General features: G+C 38.8%; 1 protein-coding gene across 5 annotated transcripts in view; it reads right to left on the reverse strand.

Annotated features, from left to right (window-relative positions):
• The window catches only part of NOL4 (nucleolar protein 4), a 189,269-nt gene that overhangs the window by 64,488 nt on the left and 98,768 nt on the right, over positions 1 to 26,013 (reverse strand). For all 5 annotated transcript variants that reach the window (XM_069854043.1, XM_069854044.1, XM_069854042.1 and 2 more), the window contains exon 6: positions 13,139 to 13,422. In XM_069854043.1, coding sequence (XP_069710144.1) covers positions 13,139 to 13,422 — 284 coding nt within the window. The remainder of the gene's footprint in view (positions 1 to 13,138; positions 13,423 to 26,013) is intronic.

Consider the following 26,013-nt stretch of genomic DNA (forward strand, 5'->3'; position numbering starts at 1 on the left):
AGATAATTCCCTCTTTGTGTATGTGCAGCAAGTTTTTCAGCTCCTCAATGTTTTGTCATTTATTCAAATCCACTATGGCTTCCAATAGATTTTTCCAATATTACATATACCTGTATATTGCATGTTTCCTGAAGGCAGAATGGACACTTGTTTGAACAATTATGTATAGAGGTGGATTTAAAAAAGCATCCAATGAAGCACACAGAAGCATTAACCTTGTGAGACAGTCATCTTCAAGGCGCAATAAACAAAAGAAATGCATTCCAAAATACACCTGTTCTCTCATTCCTCTGCCCCTCCATCTCTCAGCTGAACTAAGAGGGTACGAAGTGGCACACGTGCCCCACATTCATCTGACACAGCTGCTCCCTCTAAACAACACACCATGAGAAACAGGAATTAAAAAAACCTTTATTTTAGTAATTTAATACAGTTTTTGATATGGGTGCAGTCCCACGGGGTTCCATCTGCAAAAGATTTTTTAAGAGCATATGACTAACTGCACAAAGTGAGACAAAGATACATGCATTCAAGACGGCCAAAAACCCCTTATGTGATACTGATTCGGTACAAAAGGCCCAAAGAATATCCATGTATCTCTTTAGCAGCTTATATAGCGCACGAAGTATAATGCCAAGGACTGAAGATAGGCCAGACTGGGGGCATTTGTGTTAACTCCTAAAGAAATTAACTCACCTTTCCCTGCTTTTTGTGCTGATTTTCTCATCCATCCTGAGAGCACACAGCCCAAGAGCTCAAAGGCAGAAGGTACAGGGCAGAAATTCTGAATAGTTCTGCAAGAGATCTTCCTGACAGAGCCAGTTCCCAAATGCCACGGGAAACACAAGAGGAGGAAACACATTACTTCATGACTTCTACCCAAATATAAATCAGAGTTAGAAGCAACATACAAGATATCATCTTGATATTATTTAAAACGCACATGAAAGTCAATCACACACTGTTGTCTAGTGAAGCACCTGTACACAAAGGTTAGGTGTATGTCATTGCAGGTGCCTCAGCAATAGATATGAGCTCTTCATATGCTCCTGATTCCTCTGTATGATTCCATCAACACTAGGTCATGGCCACTGGATAGGACCGTTTTCATCAGACAAGGGGAAAAAAGAAATACATACATAAATATATATATGTGTGTGTGTGTGTGTGTAGGTATGTGAGGAGAACAGCATGTATCATTACCCATCAGATCCTGGGAGTAGCTCTTGGCATATTTATGATGAGAAGAGATAAAAAACACAGGCTGAAAAGGTGTGAAAGGACACTGAGAATGACTGTTGGTCTGTGACCAACAGAGCTGATAAGAAGCATCCATGTGGGAAATATTCAGATGTAACATGCCAAGATCCAAGCAGCTGAAGCATTTCATTGTGAGCTCCAAGCAGCAGCAGCTTAGTAAAAACTCTACAGATGCACATGGAATTCATCCAGTATTAAAATGTTTCATGATATGCCACACTTAAATGAGTGGAATGAAAACTCACATCAGTTGCAGACCCCTAACTCTGGCTGCATATTTTCATACTTGCTCATGTTTTCATATTCTTTCATTGGTGCCCAGTAAAAAGTAAATGTTGACTGTTCACACAGTTCTCAAATCCCAGTTTCCAGAATCTTGTGCTGCTTTGCGCAAGAATACTGTTCTGTAATATTTGTAACAGTCAGTGGCTTATTCATTACGACATGCTTACCAGAATTATTTGATCACTGTTTTTTGACTATGTTTAACAAACATAGCACACATTTTACAGCTTTCAATGCTATCACCATCCCCTCTCTGCTTCAATAACTAGTATTGATGCTGCTTTTTCCAATGTTTCTTTGAAGTACAGACACTGTTAGTGGTGAAATATAACGCAGGATATTTTGATGCAACATATGGCAAACAAAACCTCAAGCAGATTGATAGGGATTATTGGAGGTTGTTCTTTTCCACTCCCTCTTCTGCAGGGAATAAGATAGTGCTAGAGACCATCTGGGAAATCCACCTAGCAAATCCCTTGTTGTTGCACAGATCTAGGACATAAACAATGATCCCAGTACTTCACTTTTTTTTCTGTGGCATATTACAGCTGCACCATTGTTCTTTCCTATAAGGCTGAAGTTTATTAATCAGAACTTCATGGATGCTGTGACATTTAGCAAGCTGAGCTATTGCAGCTCCTCTTGGAGTAAATGCCTATTACCTTAGCTGCCATTTCCAGAGGACTGGACTCAGTAATCCAGGTGATTCTTTATAATTCTCTTTTCTGGTAATTGATGCTATTAGCTACATCTATTATTTTGTTCCCTGAAACAAAATTTCAGCTAGGTCTTCCAAGGAGTCTCTGGAGATAAATGGAGAACAGAGAAGAATTAACAGAAAAAGCTGAAACAGCAAAAGGAGGGTTAAAAGACTAAAAGCGAAAAGAAAGATGAAAGAGAAAAAAATAGTTAGTTTTAAAGTTGAATTGTACTTCTCCTTTCTTCCTCTGTTAGAAAATTTACCTACTCACTTCTCTCATATCACCTTGCAAATCCAGTTATGTGAATAAGCAAGTATCCAAAAAAGCATTCAGTGTTCTAGTGTAGCTAATTATTCCCAGAAACTGCTATAGAGTGAAAATAGAAAACACACAAAAACACAGTTTGAAGGTATATCAAGTATTCAGCAAGACATTTGACTACCAGCATTCATTCAATAAAAAAATGACTAGAAAGGGACATGTCGGTAAGACAACCAATAAAAATTATATTTATTTTAAAACCTCAGCAATATGTTGTTATAAAAGTCATTAAAGAAATAAAGTCTTTGACGTCTTTCCTCCTTTTCTTCAGCAGCTAACTTGGTATATGAAACGTAATTCAATACCAGAGGAAAAAATTAGGGGTAACATTTCAGGATTATCAACTTCTTAAATAACAATATAGTTTTGGAGGAGTATAATGTGTGTAGAAAGTGGCCAATTATCAAGCCATTCATCACAGATTAGTTTTGAGGATCAGTTCTTCAGCCTCTACATCTGAAAAATAAAAAAGGGACAGTTCATTAGCTGTAAATATTATTAAGACTAACTACAATTGCAGTAGGTAGCAATTATTGCTGCCCCATTATATCTTGCTCAATTTACCATCAAAATGTATTTAATCTTCCAAGAGCAAGATTTGCTCTCACTCTTTTTCTAGTTAGTGGAAGAGTATTTGTGATAACAGAAGAAGAAAACGCTGCAGTGAAACATTTGACCTAGTAGGACTTCAACGCAAATTCCATTTCATTCCTAAGAAAAACAAATACAAAACAAAAAAAGCAAGAGTTAGGGATTGAAGATATTCATTGTATACAAGGTCCAGCCTTGCAATATCTGTCAGGATCAAACCCTGGCTAAAGTCAACAGGAATCTGCCTGAAAGGTACAGACTTGGGTTTCCAAGCGTCTGAGTTATAAAAAGTTCTTGGCAGTAAACAGGGAGGGAAGTGGTAATTTCGTTCACCTTACCTCACTGACTGCAGATGCGCTTGACAGCTCTCTCTCTTGTCTGAACAGATGTCCAGCCACTAAAACCAAGTTGGACAAAGTCCTGCATCCTTGCAGGTACAGCTGCTTCTGTTTCAGTATGAGGGACCAATGACTCCAAATGTCAGTGTGAATGAGGACAGACAGCTGGATCTGTGAGTAATACATATGTAGTCTGGAATCGACAGCACCACTGTGTGATATTTGACCAATGTGCACTTGCTCCTTTAAAAAAAACTTCTGAAAAATTTTATAAAAGGTCACATTAACAGTTATTCTCTTCCATGTCAGTTTTACATTAGCTGGGATTTCATGTGCATATGGAGCCAGATTGTGTTCTCCAATACACATATGTAAATCTGGAGTAGCATCATCAACTTCAGTTTAATTGTTCTGGATTTATATCACTGTAATGAATGCCCTGCAGGAAGCCAATTTCATTTTCAAGAGTTTTCACTAAACAAGAAAACCTGCTACTAAATGTACTTCCAGTGGAAGGAATTAGACATAGAACTGACGTTACCATAGACAAAAGGCTCTGATGAATCTGTTAGAGCTAATGCTACAGCATTCATATTTTGTGATGAACACTGCGGAGATTTTTTTTTTATGCATCTGTAGCTTTCTTATTCCATAAGAACATTCTATTTAGCCGTTTATTAGGGGTAACCTCCCCAAATCAGAAGAGTTAAGTGTGGAAAAAAACAGTGCTTTAAAAATTCAACTTCTTTTTCAATGAAAAGGCTTATTAAACCATTAAATAATATCAAATTTTTTGGAACCAAAAATCTTCTCAGTTGCCTGTAACAATTCCCCTATAAAAAGCAGTAAAAAAGAAATACCTTTTTGTCTCCACAGAACTATACCGCTTTCCCCAAACAACCAACTGGACTTCTAATCGCAATTTTCTCAGCTTTCTGATTTTCTAAAAGTAGGTAAAAGTAAAGCCAAGGTGTCTGATAAAATGGTAAAGCAAATATTTAGGAATCAGTCTTCACAACAACACCATCCTATAAAAATCCTATGTATGAAGTAGGAATTACTAGGGAAAGAGAAAACAGGACAGGTTGTCTCACTCTTCTGTAGGTGAGAGGGTAGGAAAAAATGAGAAGATCACAAAATTCCTGGCATACACTTTTTATACTCCTTTCATTAATGTTTCCATGCACAGGAGAAGAGAAGGGGCCTGTCTGCTTCCATTGTAGTGTATCCATCTCGCAAGGAGATGTGGAAAATAGTGGCATGCCTGCTGCCTTTGCACAAACCTGAGTATGGCAGAGAAAGAAAAAGATGCACAATTCAACAGAACATTTGAGCTTGCCTTCCTACATCAAAGATACAAGATGCAATTCAAAAGATGTTGTAGCCTTGTACCACCTGCACATGATGGCAGCAGGGCTGGATTTCACCTTCAGTTCACTTCTTTCATCATTTTCACTTTTGAATTTCAGTACAAACTATTTCCAATGACTAGTGAAAAGCAGCAATGATGGAATTCCATTGGAGAACAATTAAGGCACAGCTGGAAAAAGTGATTGTCCTCTCCTTGGTGCTGTGGTTGGAATGGTACGAGATGGCTGGACCCTTGTGGAGCTGCAGGCTCAGTCTGTGCTGTCTCACTAATTCAAAGGGTACAAATCAAAGCTAGGGGGCTGGCTGTGAATTCTACTCCACTCTTATGTTGTTGTTTGCTCAAGATGTGTTATGGCACTAAGTATTGTAACATGTCCTGCCCATGCCTTTCACCAGACTTTGCTTCTCTCCTCTTATGTTATTCATTACAGCAGCAAACCGAATTTCATGATAAGCATCTTCCTAGTCTTAATAATTAAGCCATAAAATAAGGCTGTCAAACACCTGGACTGCAGGCTCTTAAGATACGTGCATTAACAAAACAGCAGTCAGTTAAATATGCTGTTGCTTTAATACTTTATACCTGACCATGGAAAAGAAATGAAATACAACAATTTAAACAAAAATACATCTGTTTTCCTCTTGTGCCATACCTAGGTAGTAAGATCAAACTTCAAGCAAGAGAGAGCAGTAAGAAGTTCTGTGGAGAGCACGCACTGGTGTCAAAAAACTCCCTTCTGAAAGGTTTAACTAACTCCTAATCCAAGGCTTAAGTAACTCCAAGTTAGCTGTAACTTGAGCGCTTGACAGCATAAACTAGAAGGGCAAAAAGGGTATTTTCTTCCTACCAAAACAGCCATCCTACAGAAGGGTAACCTCTAAAGGGAGGAGACAACTATGTTTTACTCTTTTCTGCTTTCCTTCCTCCTCAGAGCTAAGGTAGCCATATCATATAAGTACCATATGGCAATGCTCCAATTCAGCTGAAACCTATGCCACTTAAATATTAATAATGAATGATGATGAAAGAAAAAAACAAATGAGAAATGTTTTAGTTATGAAGAAAAGAAAGAAAAAAAGTAAATAATGCCTCCAATACTGTTCTCCAACATGTTGAATTCCCACTGTCTGCATTTCACCTCTCACTTCAATGCACACCTTTCTCATATTTTGTTAAGAAAAACTTTAAATAAATTACTTCTCACTGTAAATCTTGTGGACTCCGCTTGCTTTGAAAAAGCTATATGCTCCCATATATTCTGAGCATTTCACCTAGCAAACCTGCAAACAAAAACACAGGCAGAGAGGAACCAGACAGTGACTTCACATGCCTCAGAGACACAATGTCAGATGTGATGATATTCACTGGACATTAGGAATGACCTTTCAAATTTTACTCAGGTACAATCATATCTTTAAAAAGGAAAGAGAGTGAGAAAGAAACACATTGAAACTCTACCTCACTCCTCAGAGATGCTGTCTATCTGCGGCTAAATTCACATGTGCTTTTGGAAATCAGCTGGATTCATGATGCACAATCAGATTACAACAGGCTTATCTGTATATTTGTTTATTCAAGGCAGGCTGCTTGGATGGTCGTGCTTAGTTTCCTTCACTAACGATGAGCTCCAGCAGAGCAGATATTACAAGACTCTAGATCTAGACTAACCACTGAAGATGATGAAAGCTTTAAGTAGAGCAGCACATACGAGCTTCAAATGACTCTTCACCCATGATCTTGCATACGCTCCGGCTTTCAGACCCCATGCAGGGCTATAGTCTTACAAGACCTTCTTAGAGTGGTACCTGTCTTACAAGTGGACAACCTGCCAGGCTAAACTGCCCTAGAGTAAGTGCTTTATGATGCTAGTTTGGAGCTGCACTAGTTGGGAGCAAACAGTCCGTGGTAGTGGCCCAAAGCATTAATGTTTTTTTTTTTACTTTAGGCTGAAGAGGAATGCCTGAGAAACACTTCAAAATCGCAGCAGCAAAGCAGTGACAGAAAGCAAAACCTTCTTTTTAGAACCTACATGAAAGCTCTGCCTTGTGAACCACTGTAATTATGACACGTACATTAGAATGTAGCATTATAATTAAAGATTGTGGTATGCAGCAATCATTATTTATTGTTCTCTCCTTTAAAACTGCTTTTTTTTTTCAGACTTAGAGAAAAAATACTTATCTTGTGCACTTCTCCATGCAGCCAATTGCACAGTCCAGCTAAACATAAAGCATATTAACTTAGCCTACCATACATCCAAAGGGCCTGGAGGTGCCCAATTTTTCTATTAGAATTTTTTTCTGGTAGAAAGAAAGAAGATATTCACCAACTGTCCACAATTAGTAGGTATCTGGACAAAATGGACATAGGGTATGTGTCCTCCTTGTTGCCTCACTTTTAATGCATCTCTTAAGCGTTCATGATTAGTAGCACATGTTTCTATCTGGGAAATTCCAAAGAAAAGTTTTACATATTAGGAATGCCCTTTGCAATACAGACATAATAAACTATTTATTAATCCAAGTAAAATACAGTATAAATACGGCTGATAAGCTCAAAAAATGGCTTTCCCATACTATACCACAATAACATTGTTATCAAAATGCAGAAGAGACAAAATCATTTAAACAAAGTGGGCTTGCTATATTTCATGAAATAAATTCTATGGAAGAGATAAAGCTATGTAATGAGTTCCCAAAATAAAATATATTGTCTAGGAAAAAAAGCAATAGCACAAGAATCAAAAATCAACCTCAGTGCTACACCGACTTCATACAGGAACCCAGCAGTCTCACATGTGAGTATATGACGATCTAAAATAATTTATATGTGCACTTAACTATTTAAATTCACAGAACTGCATTTGCAGAGCATTTACAGATGAGGACTTTATAAGTCTTTCATAGCACAAAGACCCAGCCCTGTTAAGGTAAATTAATGTATATATTTTCGCAGCTATGCAAAATTTCATTAACCTCAGTTTAGCCCTAAATGACTGTACAAAAGGTCTACTGTTGTGAACATCTGAATCTTACTGGAGGATCAGTTTCCTAATATACATTTAATAAAAGCATACATACACATATTTATATACATACTTACATATATATACACTTAATACTATGAAAACCAACTTCTTTCTTGTGTAACATTTTTTTCAGTGGATGGCAAAAAATTTTGGACCAGAACTTAAGGTTATGTTATACTTCGGTAACTCCCTCCACTGCATTCATCATTTGCACTTTTACAGAAAAGTTACCACAAATACTCACTACACGAAACTGAGGTTTCAAAGAACAAAGTTACACTGTCCACTGAAACGTGATTCTTGATTAAAAAGTATTAACATCAATTTAAAAAGTCATATTCTGAAGTGACTGAACAGAGTATTCTTTAAGTAATACAGGCATACCTCAGCAATATTGTGGGTTTGGTTCCAGACTGCTGCAATAAAGTGAATATCACAATAGAGCAAGTCACATGAATTTTTTGATTTCGCAGTACTTATAAAAGTCATGTTTACACTGTACTGCAGCCTACTAAGTGTGCAACAGCATTATGTCCAAAAAAAGCCAATGCACACAGCTCAATGTAAAAATACTATATTGGTAAAAAACAGCAAAATGAAAATACAATCTCTGCAAAGTGCAATAAAGTGAGGTATGGCTGTATACTCTAGTAGATTGAAAAGTTGAATTGAATTCATTCACAGTGTTATTTGATCTCCAGATTCATCAGAGTCTTTTCAAACAAGAAAACTTGATTCATTATTCCCCACAACTATATTTCTTACAAAGCACTAATAGCTTACTCTGTGTACATTAGAGAGGCCTGATTTCAGGAAACGTTAAGTGCCCCTGTTTCGACATCCGAGACTCTTTCACAGAATAAGGCCACTATCTAGCAAACTTTCCACATAACATAAGAATATAATTGCATCAAATAGGCATTGACAAGACATACATTCTAAACATTCCACAAACGAGTAACCATTTTCAAAAAACATTTGTCTATCAGTTGTCAGGTTTTCAAAGAAAAAAACGTTAGGAAAACTGCTAGTTTTATCTCAGCTTTTTCTTCTGATCATGTTTCTGCAGCATGTACAAAATCAACAGTCAGAACTGTATAGTCCAATAGTGGAGCCCATCACCACATGTGAAGATAGTATTCGTCTTGTAAACAGTGATATACAAGCAAATACCCATAACATAGTTTAACAAAACTGCTTGTTTCCAGAAAAAAACAAAATCCCTTAAAAAACTCACAGTTTGGTGGAGGAAGTATAACGTGTTGATCATTTTCAACCAAAAAAACTGTAATCTTGTGGCTTTTTGTGGCTAGATTCAGATATGATGCATTACCTTTAAAACCTTAAAAGTTATTGGAATGGATGCAAGCTGACCAGAGAAACTGTGGCTTCGAATTTAATAAAACATATAGGTTGCCGTATCTAAAAAGGAGATTCAGATGGAGCAGGTAGGGAACACGTCAGCCAATCTGACAAAACAGATCTTCCCAGCTCCAGCCCTTTGCCTGTGGGTTTCACAGATGCCTGGCCATTTCAAGCAAGTAACATCTTCTGCAGGCTGAATGGGCCATTGTAGAAGCTGGAGGAAGTATATTGTATTACTTCCTGTGATGCTAGCCCAATAATTAAAATGTATTTACCTTCATTTAGAAACCAGCTATTTTCTTCATTAACTTCTCACATAACTTTTCTCAATTCTTTGTCGCATAAAGATACCTTAAGAATACTACATTATAGGAAGCAGCACATCGGTTTGATACTTGGTGAACACTGCAGATGATTTTTCTCATGGAAACGTGATTAGAGGTTACGCTGAACACATTTGCTTACCCATCACTACTAATGATGCCATTAGTCACGTCTAATCATGTCTGATAACTATATAACTGTGAATGGGTGGATACTGCAAGAGTGCTGGGAGAATTCCTAAACAGCTTCAAAAACCAGCCCACATACTTGACATATTCTGGTGAAAAGAATACATGTGAGGTGGCTTGAGTAAATTACAGTACTCTGTTAACCGTATTTGTTCTTTATTTTGTTTCTTTTTTGGCAAAGAATTAGAGTTGTGGCACATTTCTTGTGACACCCTTGCCCAAGTACATCCAGTGGGTACTGCACACAACTAAGAGTTCAATCTGCATTGCTTAAAACTCATCAGCTCAAAAATGGCCGGAACACTCTTCTGAAAGGGCCCAGTAACCTGAATCACCAAGGAAGGCAAGAGGATCTCCGTTATCAGATCTAGGGCTTGTACTACGACTCTTTAGCATGTAAGATACCGCTTAAGGTAACACAGCAGTAATGATTCGCATGAGAGCAAATATATGCACACTGAGGTGCTGTACAGCCCCGTTCAATTCTAATACATTCATGGGGTATGTTTCTTCTAAAATTATTCTGTAACTTTTTTTAAAATTTTTAAAGTAAGAGTAGAATTAATCTGTAAAATACAAAATTTGCCACAAAAACATATTTTTAATCTATACTCAGCTTACGAAATTCTAACAGATTTTTGTTTGTCCCAGGAGCGTATTGTTCCTGAAGGCTTCACTCCATACTTAGTAATCTTTACCAAATATCTAATACATATTATACTTAAAGGAACTGTAAACATAAACACGAGTTTCACTAGGACAAAAAGGGGAGAAAAATCTGCATATTGTTGGCAGTATAGAGTGGGTAGAATGACAGTGATGAAAGAATAAATCAGTGTGGGGGGATGATTCAGGCCTCTTAAAATTTGTAAAATAACAAAGAATAAGATGGCTTTGATTGTCATCTCAGTTCATTAAAAACAGATTCTAAACACATTTTTGACATAATTTTTGCATCTGAGTTGGAACTGATTAAAATTGGAAATGTAACATTAAAGTATGTTCTTGTCCTAGCTATAAATGAGTTCCACATTAATACTTCTTTTCTTATCTGATCTTATTTGTATATTTGTAAGAGCAATGGCAGAAGCTGCAATGTACCTCGGGCAAAAAAGCCTGTGAGTCTATCAATATTTGGGTGACTGGCTTATAAAAGGTTCAGTGGAACAATGTGCCCGGGAGCAAATTAAGATACCATTCATATTAACCAATTTGGGAATCACTGTGCAACAGTCAAAATACTGAGTAAATCCAGCCCTGGAGTGTATACACACTCTAAGACTAGAGCTATTCAGAACATTTTCAATAAAATGAAAATTTGTGGAAACAAAAGTATTCCATGCTAATAAGCAGCTTTTCATTAAGATTTTACAGAGAACATTTTGGGATGATTGGATAAACTGGAATGGCCAAGAAAGAGGAAGAAAGATGCATGAGGTTTAACAAGGCCAAATGCCAGGTCCTGCACTTGGGGCACAACAACCCTGTGCAGTGCTACAGGCTAGGAGAAGAGTGGCTAGAAAGCCGCCTGGAGGAGAAGGACCTGGGCTTGTTGATTGACAGCCGACTAAACGTGAGCCAGCAGTGTGCCCAGGTGGCCAAGAAGGAGAAAGAAACGGTGTGGCCAGAAGGTCCAGGGAGGTTATTCTCCCTCTGTACTCAGCACCGGTGAGACCGCACCTCGAATACTGCGTTCAGTTCTGGGCCCCTCACCACAAGAAGGATGTTGAGGCTCTGGAGTGTGTCCAAAGAAGAGCAACGAAGCCAGTGAGGGGTCTGGAGAACAAGTCTTACGAGGAGTGGCTGAGGGAGCTGGGGTTGTTTAGCCTGGAGAAGAGAAGGCTGAGGGGAGACCTTTTTGCTCTCTACAACTACTTGGAAGAAGGTTGTAGAGAAGAGGGAGCTGGCCTCTTCTCCCAAGTGGCAGGGGACAGGACAAGAGGGAATGGCCTCAAGCTCTGCCAGGGGAGGTTCAGGCGTGACATTAGAGAAAAATTTTTCACGGAAAGGGTCACTGGGCACTGGCAGAGGCTGCCCAGGGAGGTGGTTGAGTCACCATCACTGGAGGTATTTAAAAGATGGGTGGATGAGGTGCCTAGGGGCATGGTTTAGTGTTTGATAGGAATGGTTGGACTCGATGATCCTGGAGGTCCTTTCCAACCTAGTGATTCTGTGAAGATTAACAATCTCCCATTTGGTCTCCCTCTCTTCCATCCACCAAAACCAGACATTTGAGTTAAAAAAATGTTTCAAAGTTTTTATTTTTACTCTGCTGGCAATGAAGACACGACTTAAAACTTTAGCATAAATAAACGTTGTTCTATAGACATCAGTTGTGTGCAGTCCCTTTTTGGATATTCCATCTCTCTTCTATTTTAAAGCCCTGCAAAAAAACATGGCCATTCAAAGTGTATCTATGTTGTCAGGTTATTTTGCAGTGGGCTACTGAAAGCTAGTGACTAATATGAGTAGTATTTGGATTCAGTACTAACATCCTGTTATTGCTGCTGTAAAAGTGGTGATCCAGTTTGGAGTTATCAGATAAAACCCAGGAACTTGTCATCAATAAGATCAATAGACAAATACCATGACATTTATTTACCCTACCTACAGTATGCCCTCATGACAAACACATTCCTATAAATCTAGATATCACATCTACAGGATCGGTCTTCCTCTATAATACAACCACCCCTGCTTCTCCTTGTCCACATAATAGAAAATACAGAGAAAAGCCCTCAGGGAACTACAGCTTCTTAAAGCAAACTTGTCAGTTTTAATTCAGGTTAGTTGCCTGTATAACACTAACAATCAAGAAGGAAGCAAATCAGTTCCTTTCAGTTGTTGATAATTCCCATGTAGTAATTTGCTCAGGCATACACACTTAACATTCATACGGATTCATTCTACAGATACATAATATACATAATGAGATGGTCATCTATAAATACACATAGATATATGCAGCCCAGTATATATACACATATATATGTATTACATTATATACATATTTTATATATATATATATTTCAAATGGGTAATGCAGACAGTTCTCAATAAATGGACTGATAAAATTCATGCCTGATGGAGAACTGTGCCGGTCTTTGTCAGTGTGTAAGAATAAAATATATCCCTATATATATATGTATTCACCCATGAACATCCACATACACTTCATGTACATATGCATCATATAAGTGTATCAGAGCATACAAACCTATGTATAGCATTTGAGAAATGATGTGACAAACATTAGACACATTGCATTAAGTGTTTAGCTGGGAATAACCTTTTGTTTGGCCTCACAAATCTTTTCCTTTTCTAAGCTACACACTTCATATGTGGAGCAAGAGGAAGCATCTTACCTTGCTTCCATTTTCTCTTGCCTCCCGTTCCATCTTGAGATCAGAAATTAGGAGAGTCTTGTATTTGTTCTTTCCATTACTGCTGTGATCATCTAGTCTGTATTCTGAAGTCAGCTGAGCAGAGAGGGGACTGTCACTCAGGTTCAGAGGCTGCTCATCCTGCTCCAGATTTGTTTTGCCATTACTGTTGGTTTCTGCCATCTCCCTGCAGTGTGTTCCCCCTGAAGCATTGGAACTGTGTCCCACGGTCTCATTGCCATTAAAACTCTCTGCGGCTGAATCATCTATTAAAAAATATATATTTTCAGTCACATGCCACATCATCATCTCTGTCCAGTTCAAACATAATTTACACCGTCACAATGTTTTTCAAAAGAGGATGAAAATAGTTTATATTACTAGCATCCGTACACTTTGGCAAAACGTACACACACAATCCATGTTTTCAAGTAAAAACTTTTTCTAAATTCACAACATATTCCTAAATTAATGGAAATTATCTGGGCTGACACCTTAGTGTCACTGTGTACACAAAAGATAAGTATCATAAAGGATTTTTAGGGACAAAGTGACAAAAGTCTGCCATAATCCATCTATTTGTCCATGTGTTTACGGATCTATTTAGATTCTTATACCATGCTCATTGCTGCAGTATCGCATATTTCAGAAATCAAAAGGAGATGCACATGGTACTGACAGAAAATCTAGTTCTCAGGTTTCAGGGTGCAGAGCAGTGTATGTCATATACATAAACATCCCCTTGCACAGATAATGGTGCAAATACATCTGATGTATTTACTGCTGGCAGTAGAGTTTATACTGGAAAAGCTGACTACACAAAGAAAGATCCTCTCTTCATTTTGTTCAGATGCTCATTCACCTTGGTCATTCATCATATGTCATAATACACCATAATATATTTAAAAATACTGTGCAATAAAGGATTACATTATAAACTTAAATGTTACATCTGAAAACTGTGGATTTTAGAGCTGAAAATGCATCTGTCTTCATGTGCTTATAGGTTTGTATGTCCTGTGCTTGTCAGCACTGGAATTTGCCACCTGTGCTACTACTCAGCCCTTTCTGACTTCTAAACAATCTTTTGGCTAATAGGCTATCTAGTAAAACAATTCATCCTTCAATGGATTAAATGGCAACAGAATTCAGCCCTCAATTTCCTTACTTCTTGGTCTGTAAAGCACCTCTGTTTTGGTGACTAATGTGGTTTTGCCATTGGTGCAAGTACCTGCCAAGGGCTCTACAAGCCTGCACTTATTGCAGACAGTGAACCTGGAAGCAAAACTGGGGTGTTAACAGAAATCTGTACATGTTGAAACTGGAGATATGGAATGAGACGGACCTTCATATACTAGTACCTTGATATACCATCTGCTTTCAGACCCTTCTAGACAACTTCCATGGAAAAGAAATAAACACATTTTCATACATGCAGAATAGTAAAAAAAAATCAGGACCCATTCTTTAAAGGATGTGCTCAGAAACACTCATGCTTGAAACTACCTGATTAATCAAATTATTGACTCTCCATTAGTAACACAGTAAAAACCAACTATTCACCACCTTCAGATTAGAATTTTAAAATTGCGGAAAGTACTGTATAAATGGGTAATGATCTAGTTCTATGATGGTCTTAGAGAGCCAGAGACAAGCCATCATATGTCAGTGGTTTGCTCACTGTACTCATCCAACACTTTTATGTTATAAAGTACACAGGACTGAGCTCACACTCTGAACATAGTTGTTGGGTTTTTTAATTGCTTTGTTTTGTAAACCTGTTAAAAAATCAAGTTTAATGAAAATACAAAATAAAAAGCATAATTTAAAAGCTTTTATTTAAGGAACATTTTTTTGGTTTTTACAAAATGCTTTATGATTAATGGCTGCAATGAAAAATAAAATTATATTTTCATATCTTCAACTTTTATATTACCTCTTACAAATATGAATGCATATACAATAAAAGATACAATATTCCTATAACACGACATTTTTAAGTGCACCAAGCCAATTTGAAACAGAGCAATGGAAATGTTCTGATATAAAAAAAAATGAGGATACTTGAGGATTTCAGCTACATAAATGAATGAGGTGAGCAGATTTTATCCATAATAAACTTTCTACTATGCCCTGAGATTTATCTCTTACAGGGCATAACAAATTAAAAAGATTAAAATTCTAAATGCAGTTTCCAAAATAAATATGTAATTTCATTATTCTCAACTAGAAAATGGCATTCTAATCTAGGGTCTTCATTTTTAGTCAAATTTACAATTCATTTTAAAAGCTCTGAGGTATCAGAAAGGAATCCAGATTTCTTTATTGAAGACAGAAACACTTTCATTACTGCTGAGTCATCTGTAGGACTGTTAATAGATAATTGCCTTCTTGATTATCAGTTTAACAAGTAATATTTAGTTTCAAAGTAATTAAATAAATCACTGAATCGCTCATTGACTGAGAGATACTCCTCCCTTTGAAGGGCTCACAAAATTCCCTGCTGTTGGGAAGAGAAAAACACGTGAGTAGCCAGAAGATGCGAAGAGCCACCTAAAAGCTGAAGGCACTGCCTACTTTGCAGCACGCAAGTCTGATCTCTAGGAAACTTCTGTGTGCTAGCACTTAAAGTATCACAGGTAGCACAGTGCAGAGAAGCCCCTACCAGGCATAGACAGATAAATGGGAATGATGGAGTAAGAAAACAGCTCTGCCTAAAGGCAGATCCAGGAACAACCAAATCCAAAGTAAGGCTGTTAGGTTTTGCTTATAATCATAAGCAATAATGCTTTTTTTTTCCCCCACGAACAACGAATGGTTGACAACTAAAACTTACTCGTGTGAGAATGTTACAATGCAAAATTTAAAAAACAAACTTTTTTTAATATTTGTTCTAAAATATAACCATTGAAAAATTCCTATGCTGAGTAGATGTTATCAAGCATTATACTTTGAAACAACAATATTGTATTTACATTACCTTGGCTTTGCTTAGCAAAACCTTCGTTACTTAATGGCAAATCTCAGTTTCTACTATAAAGTCAAATACCTGCATTTACAGTCATTTAACCTTGCTGCTTAAAACCAGTAACTATTGTCTGTTACAATAACATTCAGAAGAATGCTACAATGGTTATAAATCACACTTTTGCCAACTAAATATACATATGTATTGCCATAAAAGAGATCAAGAAAAAAATAGTGGGTTAGACCTAGCAATTCCTTACAGATGTTACACAGACCACATCAGGAATAACTGGTTTGGGGGAAAAGGGCAGGAAGGTCTGGACCCAGAGCACCCTGGTGGCAACTGCCTCTCCAAGGGGGTGGGAGGTGAGATCTCACCTCCTCACTAAGGCTGGCACCACTGCTGGTCAGCACGCACTCCGGGCTCCCTTCCCACAGCTGGCTGATAAGGGAGGAAAGAAAACCCCACCCCGAACAGCCTACAGCTGGATACTTGGTACTGATCACACCACTGATGGAAGGACTGGGTGTTTTCAAAACAAGCCTCTTGTCTGAACTGCCGCCGCAGGGCAGGTTTTATGGGAAGACCTCCAGGAAAGCATAACACAGAGTCTGGGAGCTGAGAGGGGACGTGCAGAGGGCTTCCCTGCCCTGCGTTGAGCGTAGGGGCAGTCACAAAAGAGGCTGTGGGATGAGCTCACATATTTACCACTTCCCAGGATCACTGCTCTCCACAAGCATCATCTGTGACAGTGAATGATGGCCTCATCAAATGCTGCTGCTTGCTCAGGGCAGGACATATCTTAGGGACTGTACACTCTTCAAACTCTTACCCCAGCACACTGCAAGACTGGAAGCACATCTACAACTGGTTTTGTTACCTAAGCCTGAAAAAGAAGAGTCTGACTGCAAAACATGTATCGGTTTCACTTCTCAAAAACAGCCAGCTGGTGCTTCACCTATACAGAGATCCTTCTCCGGGGACTAAAGAGCATCATCCCTCAGAGAAAAACTCCAAGAGCAGAAGGAAAGTACTTTTGAATTTGGCAGCAGCCTTCTTTTTCTGAAGCCAGGAGCATTGTCCAAGCTTCAGCATGGACTTCTCATTCACAGACTGATATTTCTTAAATCTCCTGATTCCAAGATCTCTTTTCTCCCACTTTGAACAAAGCTCCACACTGATCCCCTGCCCAACACCCTTTGGGAATCTTCAGTCCAACTACTCTCCATGTTAGGGATAGTTCTCAAAACAAGAACTGCAGTAATTTACCTACTTCAAGTTAGTTTGCTATTATTCATCACATTGCATTAGAGCATTCAGCTCATCCTTCTACATCACCTTGAGACCAACTAGACACAAAGTGACACCAGCTTTGTTTTTTTCAGACTAGAGAAGTCCAGGCTCCTGCCTAAGAACTTTCCAGGCTTATTGCAGTCACCACTGGGTTAGCTTCTCTCCCTGCTTCTGACGGAAACTTGGAAATGGTGGAAGCAAAGACAATGCCAAAGAAAGCTCAAACAAACAGATGCTCTGAATATGAGTTTTGATTCTCAGAACTGTTGCATACTTCAATTATCTGCCATAGACATTCATCTTATCGTGGTCTAAACTTCTGCCAAAATCCAGTTTCTCTGTATTTAACATGTTGGATTCTGCAAGGTGATTTACATGACAGGTTATAGTTTAAGAGCACTCTGATGCAGAGTAGGAAACCAGGCCCTAATTTACAGGTTTATTTTCTTCTATCAAACAATGCCTCGATTTATGAATGGGCAAACAACATATATTGCTATAGTAGAATTAGAGATTCTTCTGTTACAGGTTAAAATACAGTCCTTGAAGCCAGAAAGAACTATCTTCAGAGCAGATATGTCAAAAGCTCCACAACAGTCTTAGCAAGAATCTTTCTAAAAGGAAAGCACCAAATCTTGCTGGAATAACAAGTCCCTCAAACATTAGTTTTCTGAGAGCACAAATTTAAGATTTGAATTTCGATATAAGCGTAACTGAATCACAGAATGGTTTCAGTTGGTAAAGACCTTTAAGATGATCGAGTCCAACCATCAGTCCAGCCCTGCTAAGTCCACTGCTAGACCATGTCCCCAAGTACATCTACTCATCTTTTAAACACCTCCAAGGATGGCGACTCACCACCTTCCTGGGCAGCCTATTCCAATGCTTGACAACCCTTTCAGTGAAGAAATTCCTCCTGATATCCAACCTAAATCTCCCCTGGCTCATCTTGAGGCCACTTCCCCTTGTCCTGTCACTAGCTATCAGGGAGAAGAGACTAAACTCTACCCTACTACAATCTCTTTTTAGGTAGCTGTAGAGGGCAATAAGGTCACCCCTCAGTCTCCTTTTCTCCAGACTAAACAACCCCAGCTCCCTCAGACACTCCTCCTAAGGCTTCTGCTCTAAACCCTTCACCACTTTTGTTGACCTCCTCTGGACACACTCCAGCACCTCGAGTACTGTGACTCGCAATCCAAGGTATATATATAAAACTCTCAGTTGTCTCCTTTAGAGAAAAATCTCCAGGTGTTTTAAAGGATCTCTTGCACTACTCTTAGCAATCACTTTCATACTGTAAATCATCCAGAATGTTCATATTCCTTTCAGATAAGTAGGAAAGGAGTCAACAAGCCATTCTACATAAAGACAGATCTCTGAATAAATCTTCTCATTTTCTCAAATTATTTCTCAAGCTATAATTCAATGAATATTAAGAGTATGTTTAAACAGTTTATACTGCTGAGATTTCAGCCTCCTGAAGCTTGCTGCATATTTTACTAGTCAGTAATCCATAGTGTTGGCTTTCAGGTCTAACAGCAGTAGTGCAGCACAGTCCAACGACCATACAGCCGCACAGAAGCTCAGATCTGCTGAAAGTATAGATGTGGTGGTAGGTCAGTGAGCTAAGGAACTCTCTCATTAACACGAAGAATGAAGCAAGAGCCCCACGATACCTAAGCAGCTCTAACACAGCTCCCTTTTTTTGCCATGAAGCAAGACAGAGAGCCTACTTAGGAAGCAGACAATAAACAAGGGAAAGGCAATTAACCTTACAGCACCTTTGGCTCTTCTGAGACATTCTGACTACAAGAAGGCATCCCACAAGCCAAACCCATTCCTGGTGGTAATGAGTCTGATTAATCACACCAAACGAAAAAGGCAATTTTTGTTCATCTTGCTCTAAGTTGTTGAGATGGCAGAGGCACATATGCAGCCCAAACAGACACTGATGCCTACAGACTCCAAGGTAGCGTTGCACACAGGTTAAACAAACACTTTGAGTGAGATGCCTGTTGACAGAGCATCCCGAGAGCTGCAGTTACTTAAGATGGGTAACTTCTTCCTAAAAGGAAGAGGTTGGATATGAATGAGTTGAGTGGGATGGGTGAGACTGAAACTGCTGGCTGTGCAAGTGCAGGCTATCATAAAACCCATTTTTAAAGATTGTCTACCAAAGTCCTGTACAATGAAGGATGTTTTAAACTCTTTGGGCCAGACAACACCAGTCCAGGTCATGCTAAACAGACTTACACCTTTAGTCATCAGATTCATTTGAACAGGATCAATTGCAGAAGACATTATCGCAGACCAAAGAGTGACTGACTCCATACCAGTTATGAGTTACTATGCTATTCTCTTTAACCTTTGGCTTCAATATTGCACCTCCTTTATTTTTTCTGTGTTAAAATATACCTTTAATGAAAATGATACTACATAAGCAAACATTTAAAATTAAATTAGTTACATTCCTTCCCTAGTTCCATAAACCTAGGGCATGATAGCAAACCTTCCTAACATAAGCTGTTAAAAAAAAACTGCTCTACTGGTGGCAATTGACAGCAGGCAGTTTTGGGAAAGAAACATCATGAATCAGACAAAAGGTGCCGTGGAACACTAACTCAGAAAAGCTTCTGCAGTATGAAATAATTATAGGGACTTTTCCGAAAGAACTGATAAACAAGATAAGGTCACACTTTACTCCCACCACTTTTCACAATGACCATTTAATACCAATTTGTCACAGTTATGTATGCAGTTATGCTTCATTTACATCACAAGTCATGTTTCAAGCACAAGTTCAATACATAAGTTAAAAGCCAATCAAAATCAACTATCTCTATCCATCTTCTTCATTCCCCTTCGTCTTATGATAAAGAACAGGAGTTGAATTAATGGAGGTACAAAGGTGATTTCAGACCATGTATTATTCCCATTTTCATAATGCATAACAATGTCCACAGTTGGTCAGATCAAAAACCCATTTAGTCCAATATCCTATCTGCAGCAGTGGCTATTAGGAGATGTCTAGGGAAGAGAATAAGGCAAGCATGTACAATTCTTCCTCCTACGGCTTGCTAAGCCCTTAGTAAGTTCCAAGTCAAGGTCTTTTAGAGATGGATGTGGTGTCTAGCAACATACTGATGCTCAACAGATTTATTTTCCATTCAAACACGCAGTCTCTCATTGAACCTGTGTAAACTTCAAGCACCCTTCTCTATGCCTCCAAAAATTTCTGTTTCTACTAAAATGGCAGTACTGTGTGGAGGAAACAAGGAACAGGAACTAAGAGGTAGACAAGAGCCTTTCCAGAGGACAAGAGCAGGACAATGAGCATAGAGCTCAGTCCCTTCATTCGCAGCGAAACTGCATTTGCTTCATTACAAGAATATGTATTAATTGTCCTCTTCAGCTAAGCTTACTAATATTAACAATTTCTATTCTCCTTTTGATACACATAGACTTCCTGATGTGGTTGTCTTCTGCGAATTCAGTTGTGGAACTCACTGCACTGAAATTTGAACCTGGAATGTCCATCTGCTTCAGTGCAATGCCAATCAATGAATCCCTCACTGCTGTTTTCAGTGGTGGAGGAATAGGTCAGCAGCTACTGCATATGATCACTCACTGCATGTGTTTATGAAAAGAAAAAGGAACAAAGCAAACTGCAAAACTAATTCCTAGCACTGTCAACAAGAGTACAGTAAATTTTACAGGTTTGATATACACATGCACATACACAGTGGAATCAGCATTAGCCAGGCTGTAAATCTTCATTATTAAACAAACCTCGGAGTAATTCACAATTGTTCAATGGATAAACGTCTCTTCTTGTTGGAGGCACGAAACAGACGGATATTTTATTCAATTATAACATTAAATAACAGTAGAGTGTACAACTGCCACTCCAAGATATCAGCAACTATCAGAAAAATGATACTGCCCTGTCAGTCACAGTGTTATAGAAGGGCTCATTTATAAAGCTTTGCGAGTAATTGCATGCTTATTTTGCCTGCAGAGCTGCTGTCCCAGCACATACACAACAAGGAGATGAAGCAGAATGGCTATTAGGGGGGTACTGCACATGTAAATAACCCAATGAATAGCTCACTGGGTGCACAGTAGTCTTCTTATCACCAAGTATCTAGTGTGTACTTGTGCTTTAGCATTTCCACTTCAAAAGACATACCCTTCACAGCCTCTGGGGAGAAAAATCTCTGGTTTTCTCTCTACTCTGGAGAAACCTCTAGGGCACTTTATATGGCAAAGGCTCTATCAAGCAGTTCTGTATATAGAAAACCTGCAATTCTTCAGTAAGTTTTTACACTGCATTTGGGATCATATCTGAATGTCTCAATGTTATCTGGTTTTAAGAATGGTAGCTTAGAGCTCCATCTCTGTACAAGTTCTTAGCCCAAAAACATATGAGTGATGCCAGAGATATTGTCTTACACTCATCCCAAACAGGACTCCAGACTTTAGACCAGTTTATTGATATGAAGCTAGGAACTAAGGAAGGCTGGGAGTCATGAAAGCAAGCAGGGTTCAGGACAAATTAACTCTAATTTTTGAGAATCACTGAAATTCCAGCCGTGTACGGAATACAACAGCAACCAAGACATTTGGGATAGTAACACATTAAGAGAAAGAGAAATGTGGAGCCTTTTCCTTAAATCAAAAAGAGGAAAATCTAAGACACCTTACCCTCTTCTCTCCCTTGCCCAGCCTGGAAGGGGCTCATGCTGCTCTAGCTAAAGGCTGCTGGGGGCAGCAGCAGCTGCCGCCAACCCTGGCAGCAAGAAAAAACTGGTGCTGTGCCAGCAATAGACAAAAGAGTAACATGAGGTTAATGTTTGGCCTCTAAACATCAATGCAAATGGGGCTGAAAGGAATTACATTAAAATTAACCGCTGCTTGGACCTAGTGTATACGTGTGATGTCTTATTTTACTGCACCAGGATCTGACAGAAGAAAAAACCAAAGAGGAAAGATCAAATTGGAGTCAGCAAAGAAAATTCTCCCCAGACTGGATACCCCAGATACTGGCATTTTTAATAAAGCCCTTTAAAGTCTAAGATTTAGCCTACCAGCTTTGGCGTGTCGAGTGGGTTTAAACGGTGGTATGAAACTGTACTTCTTTCTTCCAGAAGAGTGAAGCTCTGAGCACAATCAAGACAAATCATTGCTTAACAGCTCTGCACTCCCTAAGCAAACTTCTGCCTGCTCTTCTATAAAGGCACCAAGGCTATGGAGGAGGATGACCTTTGACTCATTATACACCCTCCATCAGTAAAACTGGGAGAGAAAGAGGGGATAAGCCTTAACAGCAAACAGAAATGGCTGCTTTGAGCTTCATACATCCTTAGACACATTTAACCTAAACTCCTCTTGCTCACAAACTTCCACTTGGGGCCCTCGGCACAAATTGCTGGGTTTGCCTGCCTGCTATATTCCAAGCAGAAAACTGAGCAGAAGTGGCCTCCTGAAATATGAAAAAAATCATATCTGTTAACATTTTGCCTATCACTGGCAGAATCACCTCGCCTGACCTGCTGGCCACACTTCTTTTGATGCAGCCCAAGATAGAGCTGGTCTTCTTGGCTGCCAGCACACATTGTCAGCTCCTGTCCAGCTTTTCATCCACAAGTACCCCCAAGTCCTTCTCCTCAGGGCTGCTCTCATTTCCTTCATCCCTCAGCGTGTATTGATACTGAGGATTGTCCCTACCCATGTGCAAGACCTTGCACCTGGCCTTGTTGAACTTCATGAGGTTTGCATGTGCCCATGTCTCAAGCCTGTCTAGGTCCCTCTCTCTTCCCTCCAGTGTGTCCACTGCACCACACAGCTTGGTGTCACTGGCAGATTTGCTGAGGGTGCACTCAATCCCACTGTCCACATCTCTGACACTAAAATATCCAAGTTTAAGACTCCAGTAAGGATGCTGTTTCCTTATTTAATTACTGTGACGTAATCATTGGTTTTGCTGAGACAGCATCTCAGTGAGTCAAGTGTATGACTCTGTTTTGTAAGTTTAGAAAGTCAATGAAGTATTCCAGAGCTTTGAAAGTTGCTATTAAAAACTTGAGTATGTAAGTGTGCTTGAGTGATATAAATTATATGTCCCTATTCAATTCTGCCACTTTAAAATATTTAAGGATGTCCATAGCAGCATATACATCACTGTTTCCTGATTTGAACATGTGTTTGGTAACTACAGTAAGTGATCTCCTCACTGCTTAAGTGAAACAATATTCTGGTTTTGTTACTAACAAAATCTCCATAGATTTAAACTACCTATTTCAACTGAAGATGACAAACTTTATGGCCTTTTGCCATCTGGCAAGCAATCATCATCTTTGAATGTTACATCCATTACGCTTTCGTAATTTTATTTTACACTATATTAAGTGAAAGTTAAAAAGATTCAGCTTCTACAAAGGCTGAGCACCAGCCCAAACACCAGCAGAAGAATGCAAAAGGTGTAACAGTCATCAATGCTAAGGAAGCTTTACCTAAACACAAAAATATTATCACTGACGTAAAGGACATAAGCATATTGGGAGTCTTCCTATCATGTTAATTACAATTGTAAACAACAAACAAAAGGAAGAAAAATAAATAGCACTGATGATTGGCCTCCCTTGGATCAGGCTGAAAAATCTATCTCACATAGTGAACACTAGAACTGCCGGGAGAGACATCCAAGCATTTGTTCTGGTTGGGCACAGGAGTCCAAGTACCTGGGTTTAGCTGCCAAAATTGGCCAGGCAGGGGCTAAACCGTGACAGCGTGATCAAACACAAGGCACTAGAATTAGTTTAGAAGTTTATAACAATTAATATTTTTTCCTATTAAAAAAATTGCATAGCCCAAGAAAGCAGAATCCTGAATCCTACAATATAACTTCAGTTGAAAAACAGCAACTTTGCAAATCCCATCAACAAACATCCATGATTTGAGGTCTTTGCCACCAATTGGGTGATCTCAGCCAGAAGACAGCAGACTTCCCATGAGGTATTAATACCACAGAAAGGGGTCTTCTTCCTTCATTAAACTCACCACTTTGAAATACCAACTGCCTCGTAACACTACAGACAGACATGCCGATTTCCAATCTGACTTGCAAAATTAAAACATGCTCTTTCCTTTTCAGAAATTTTCAGCAAAAATAAAACATGCTCTTTCATTATCAGAGATTATTTTCAGCACAGGCATGGAAGTCAATAAATTTTTTACAATACCCAAAATATAGCTGAGCATTTGGTCACAGATTATATAAAAATGGACTTGAATAAGAGATATCTGAAGACAAAAAAGAATGATTTTGCTAGATGGTCTGTCAGCACATCATCTCTGGCAAACCAAGTAGCTATCATTCAATGCCCAGAAACTTCAAAAAGCCCAAAGTGTGTGATAGATATTTCTGGCATATCTACTGCTATTCCTCACCAGGGCCATGGACTTGAAATCTTCACTATCAAGCCACCTGACTAAGTAATGCATCTCTTTTGGAACATTCCCCCTTACTGCAATGCAGTGGACTGCACGTGGGTAGGGAACAGAGCAAGTATGAGAGGGTAATATAAGTGTAAATGAAAGATGGGAAAACTCAAAAACTATTCACACTTGAAAACTTTTGCTGGAAGACTACCATTTTACAGTTCCTTTCTGAGAACATAAAGCAAACAGAAACACTACAAGTTCTTGGACACAATATTATTTTGCTAACTTCCAAAAATTAACTTCTCATTAAAGTCAGTCAGCTTGCCCTCACTGAAACATCACCAAGAGCTAGTCTCAAAACCAGATCACTCAACAAGGCCAGAAAGCAGAGCAAATGGAGAGAATCCATGAACTGTTTTGTAGTTCTTTGCAGATTGGAGAGATTTCTTAAGAGATAATGTAACTAGTCCATGCTTCTAATTCACATAAAGGCTTCTGGTAGCCCGGCAGGATTCAGCAGTGGGGCAGTCCACGCGCTGAGTATCTGCAGGACGCACCTTTCCCGCGCTTTACAGTATTAATGAGTTACCACTATCCATGAAATGTAAGAATGTTTTAATCACAGTCAATCAGTTGTATTCTCACTAAAATTCCAACAACTACTTATGTACAGATTGTTGTTAAAGGGCAGAACACTAGAAAGGGAACAAATAAAACCATAACAAAGAATTCAGCTGTAATACATACTTGGCTTCCTTATAATATGGATTGGCTAAGAGTGAAGAGCAGCATAAAATGATGAGAGACACGACATTTGCTGAGCTGGCTGAACAGAACTATGTGTGGAAATCAGCAGGCTGTTCCTGGTAAAACAAGCATCCTGCTCAAGAGATACTGCTCTCCTATTGCAAAGCTAGGTAGGGGAGGAAGAAGGAGCTTAGGACAAGAGCATGCACAGAAATGCTTGATGTTATTTTAAATAACAATATAAAGGACAGTGATACTGCAAAATCTGCTATATAATTTGCTTTCTCTCTAAAATCTGTAAACAAGATTAAATGACCCACAATTGATTCTGTACTTTGAAGGGATCATCACCGTATAGCTACTTTGATGTAATCAAAATGGACATTAGACACAGAAGCAGCTGTAT

The sequence above is a fragment of the Phaenicophaeus curvirostris genome, chromosome 3 (assembly GCF_032191515.1).
Source record: "Phaenicophaeus curvirostris isolate KB17595 chromosome 3, BPBGC_Pcur_1.0, whole genome shotgun sequence".
NCBI classification, from domain to species: Eukaryota; Metazoa; Chordata; class Aves; order Cuculiformes; family Cuculidae; genus Phaenicophaeus; species Phaenicophaeus curvirostris.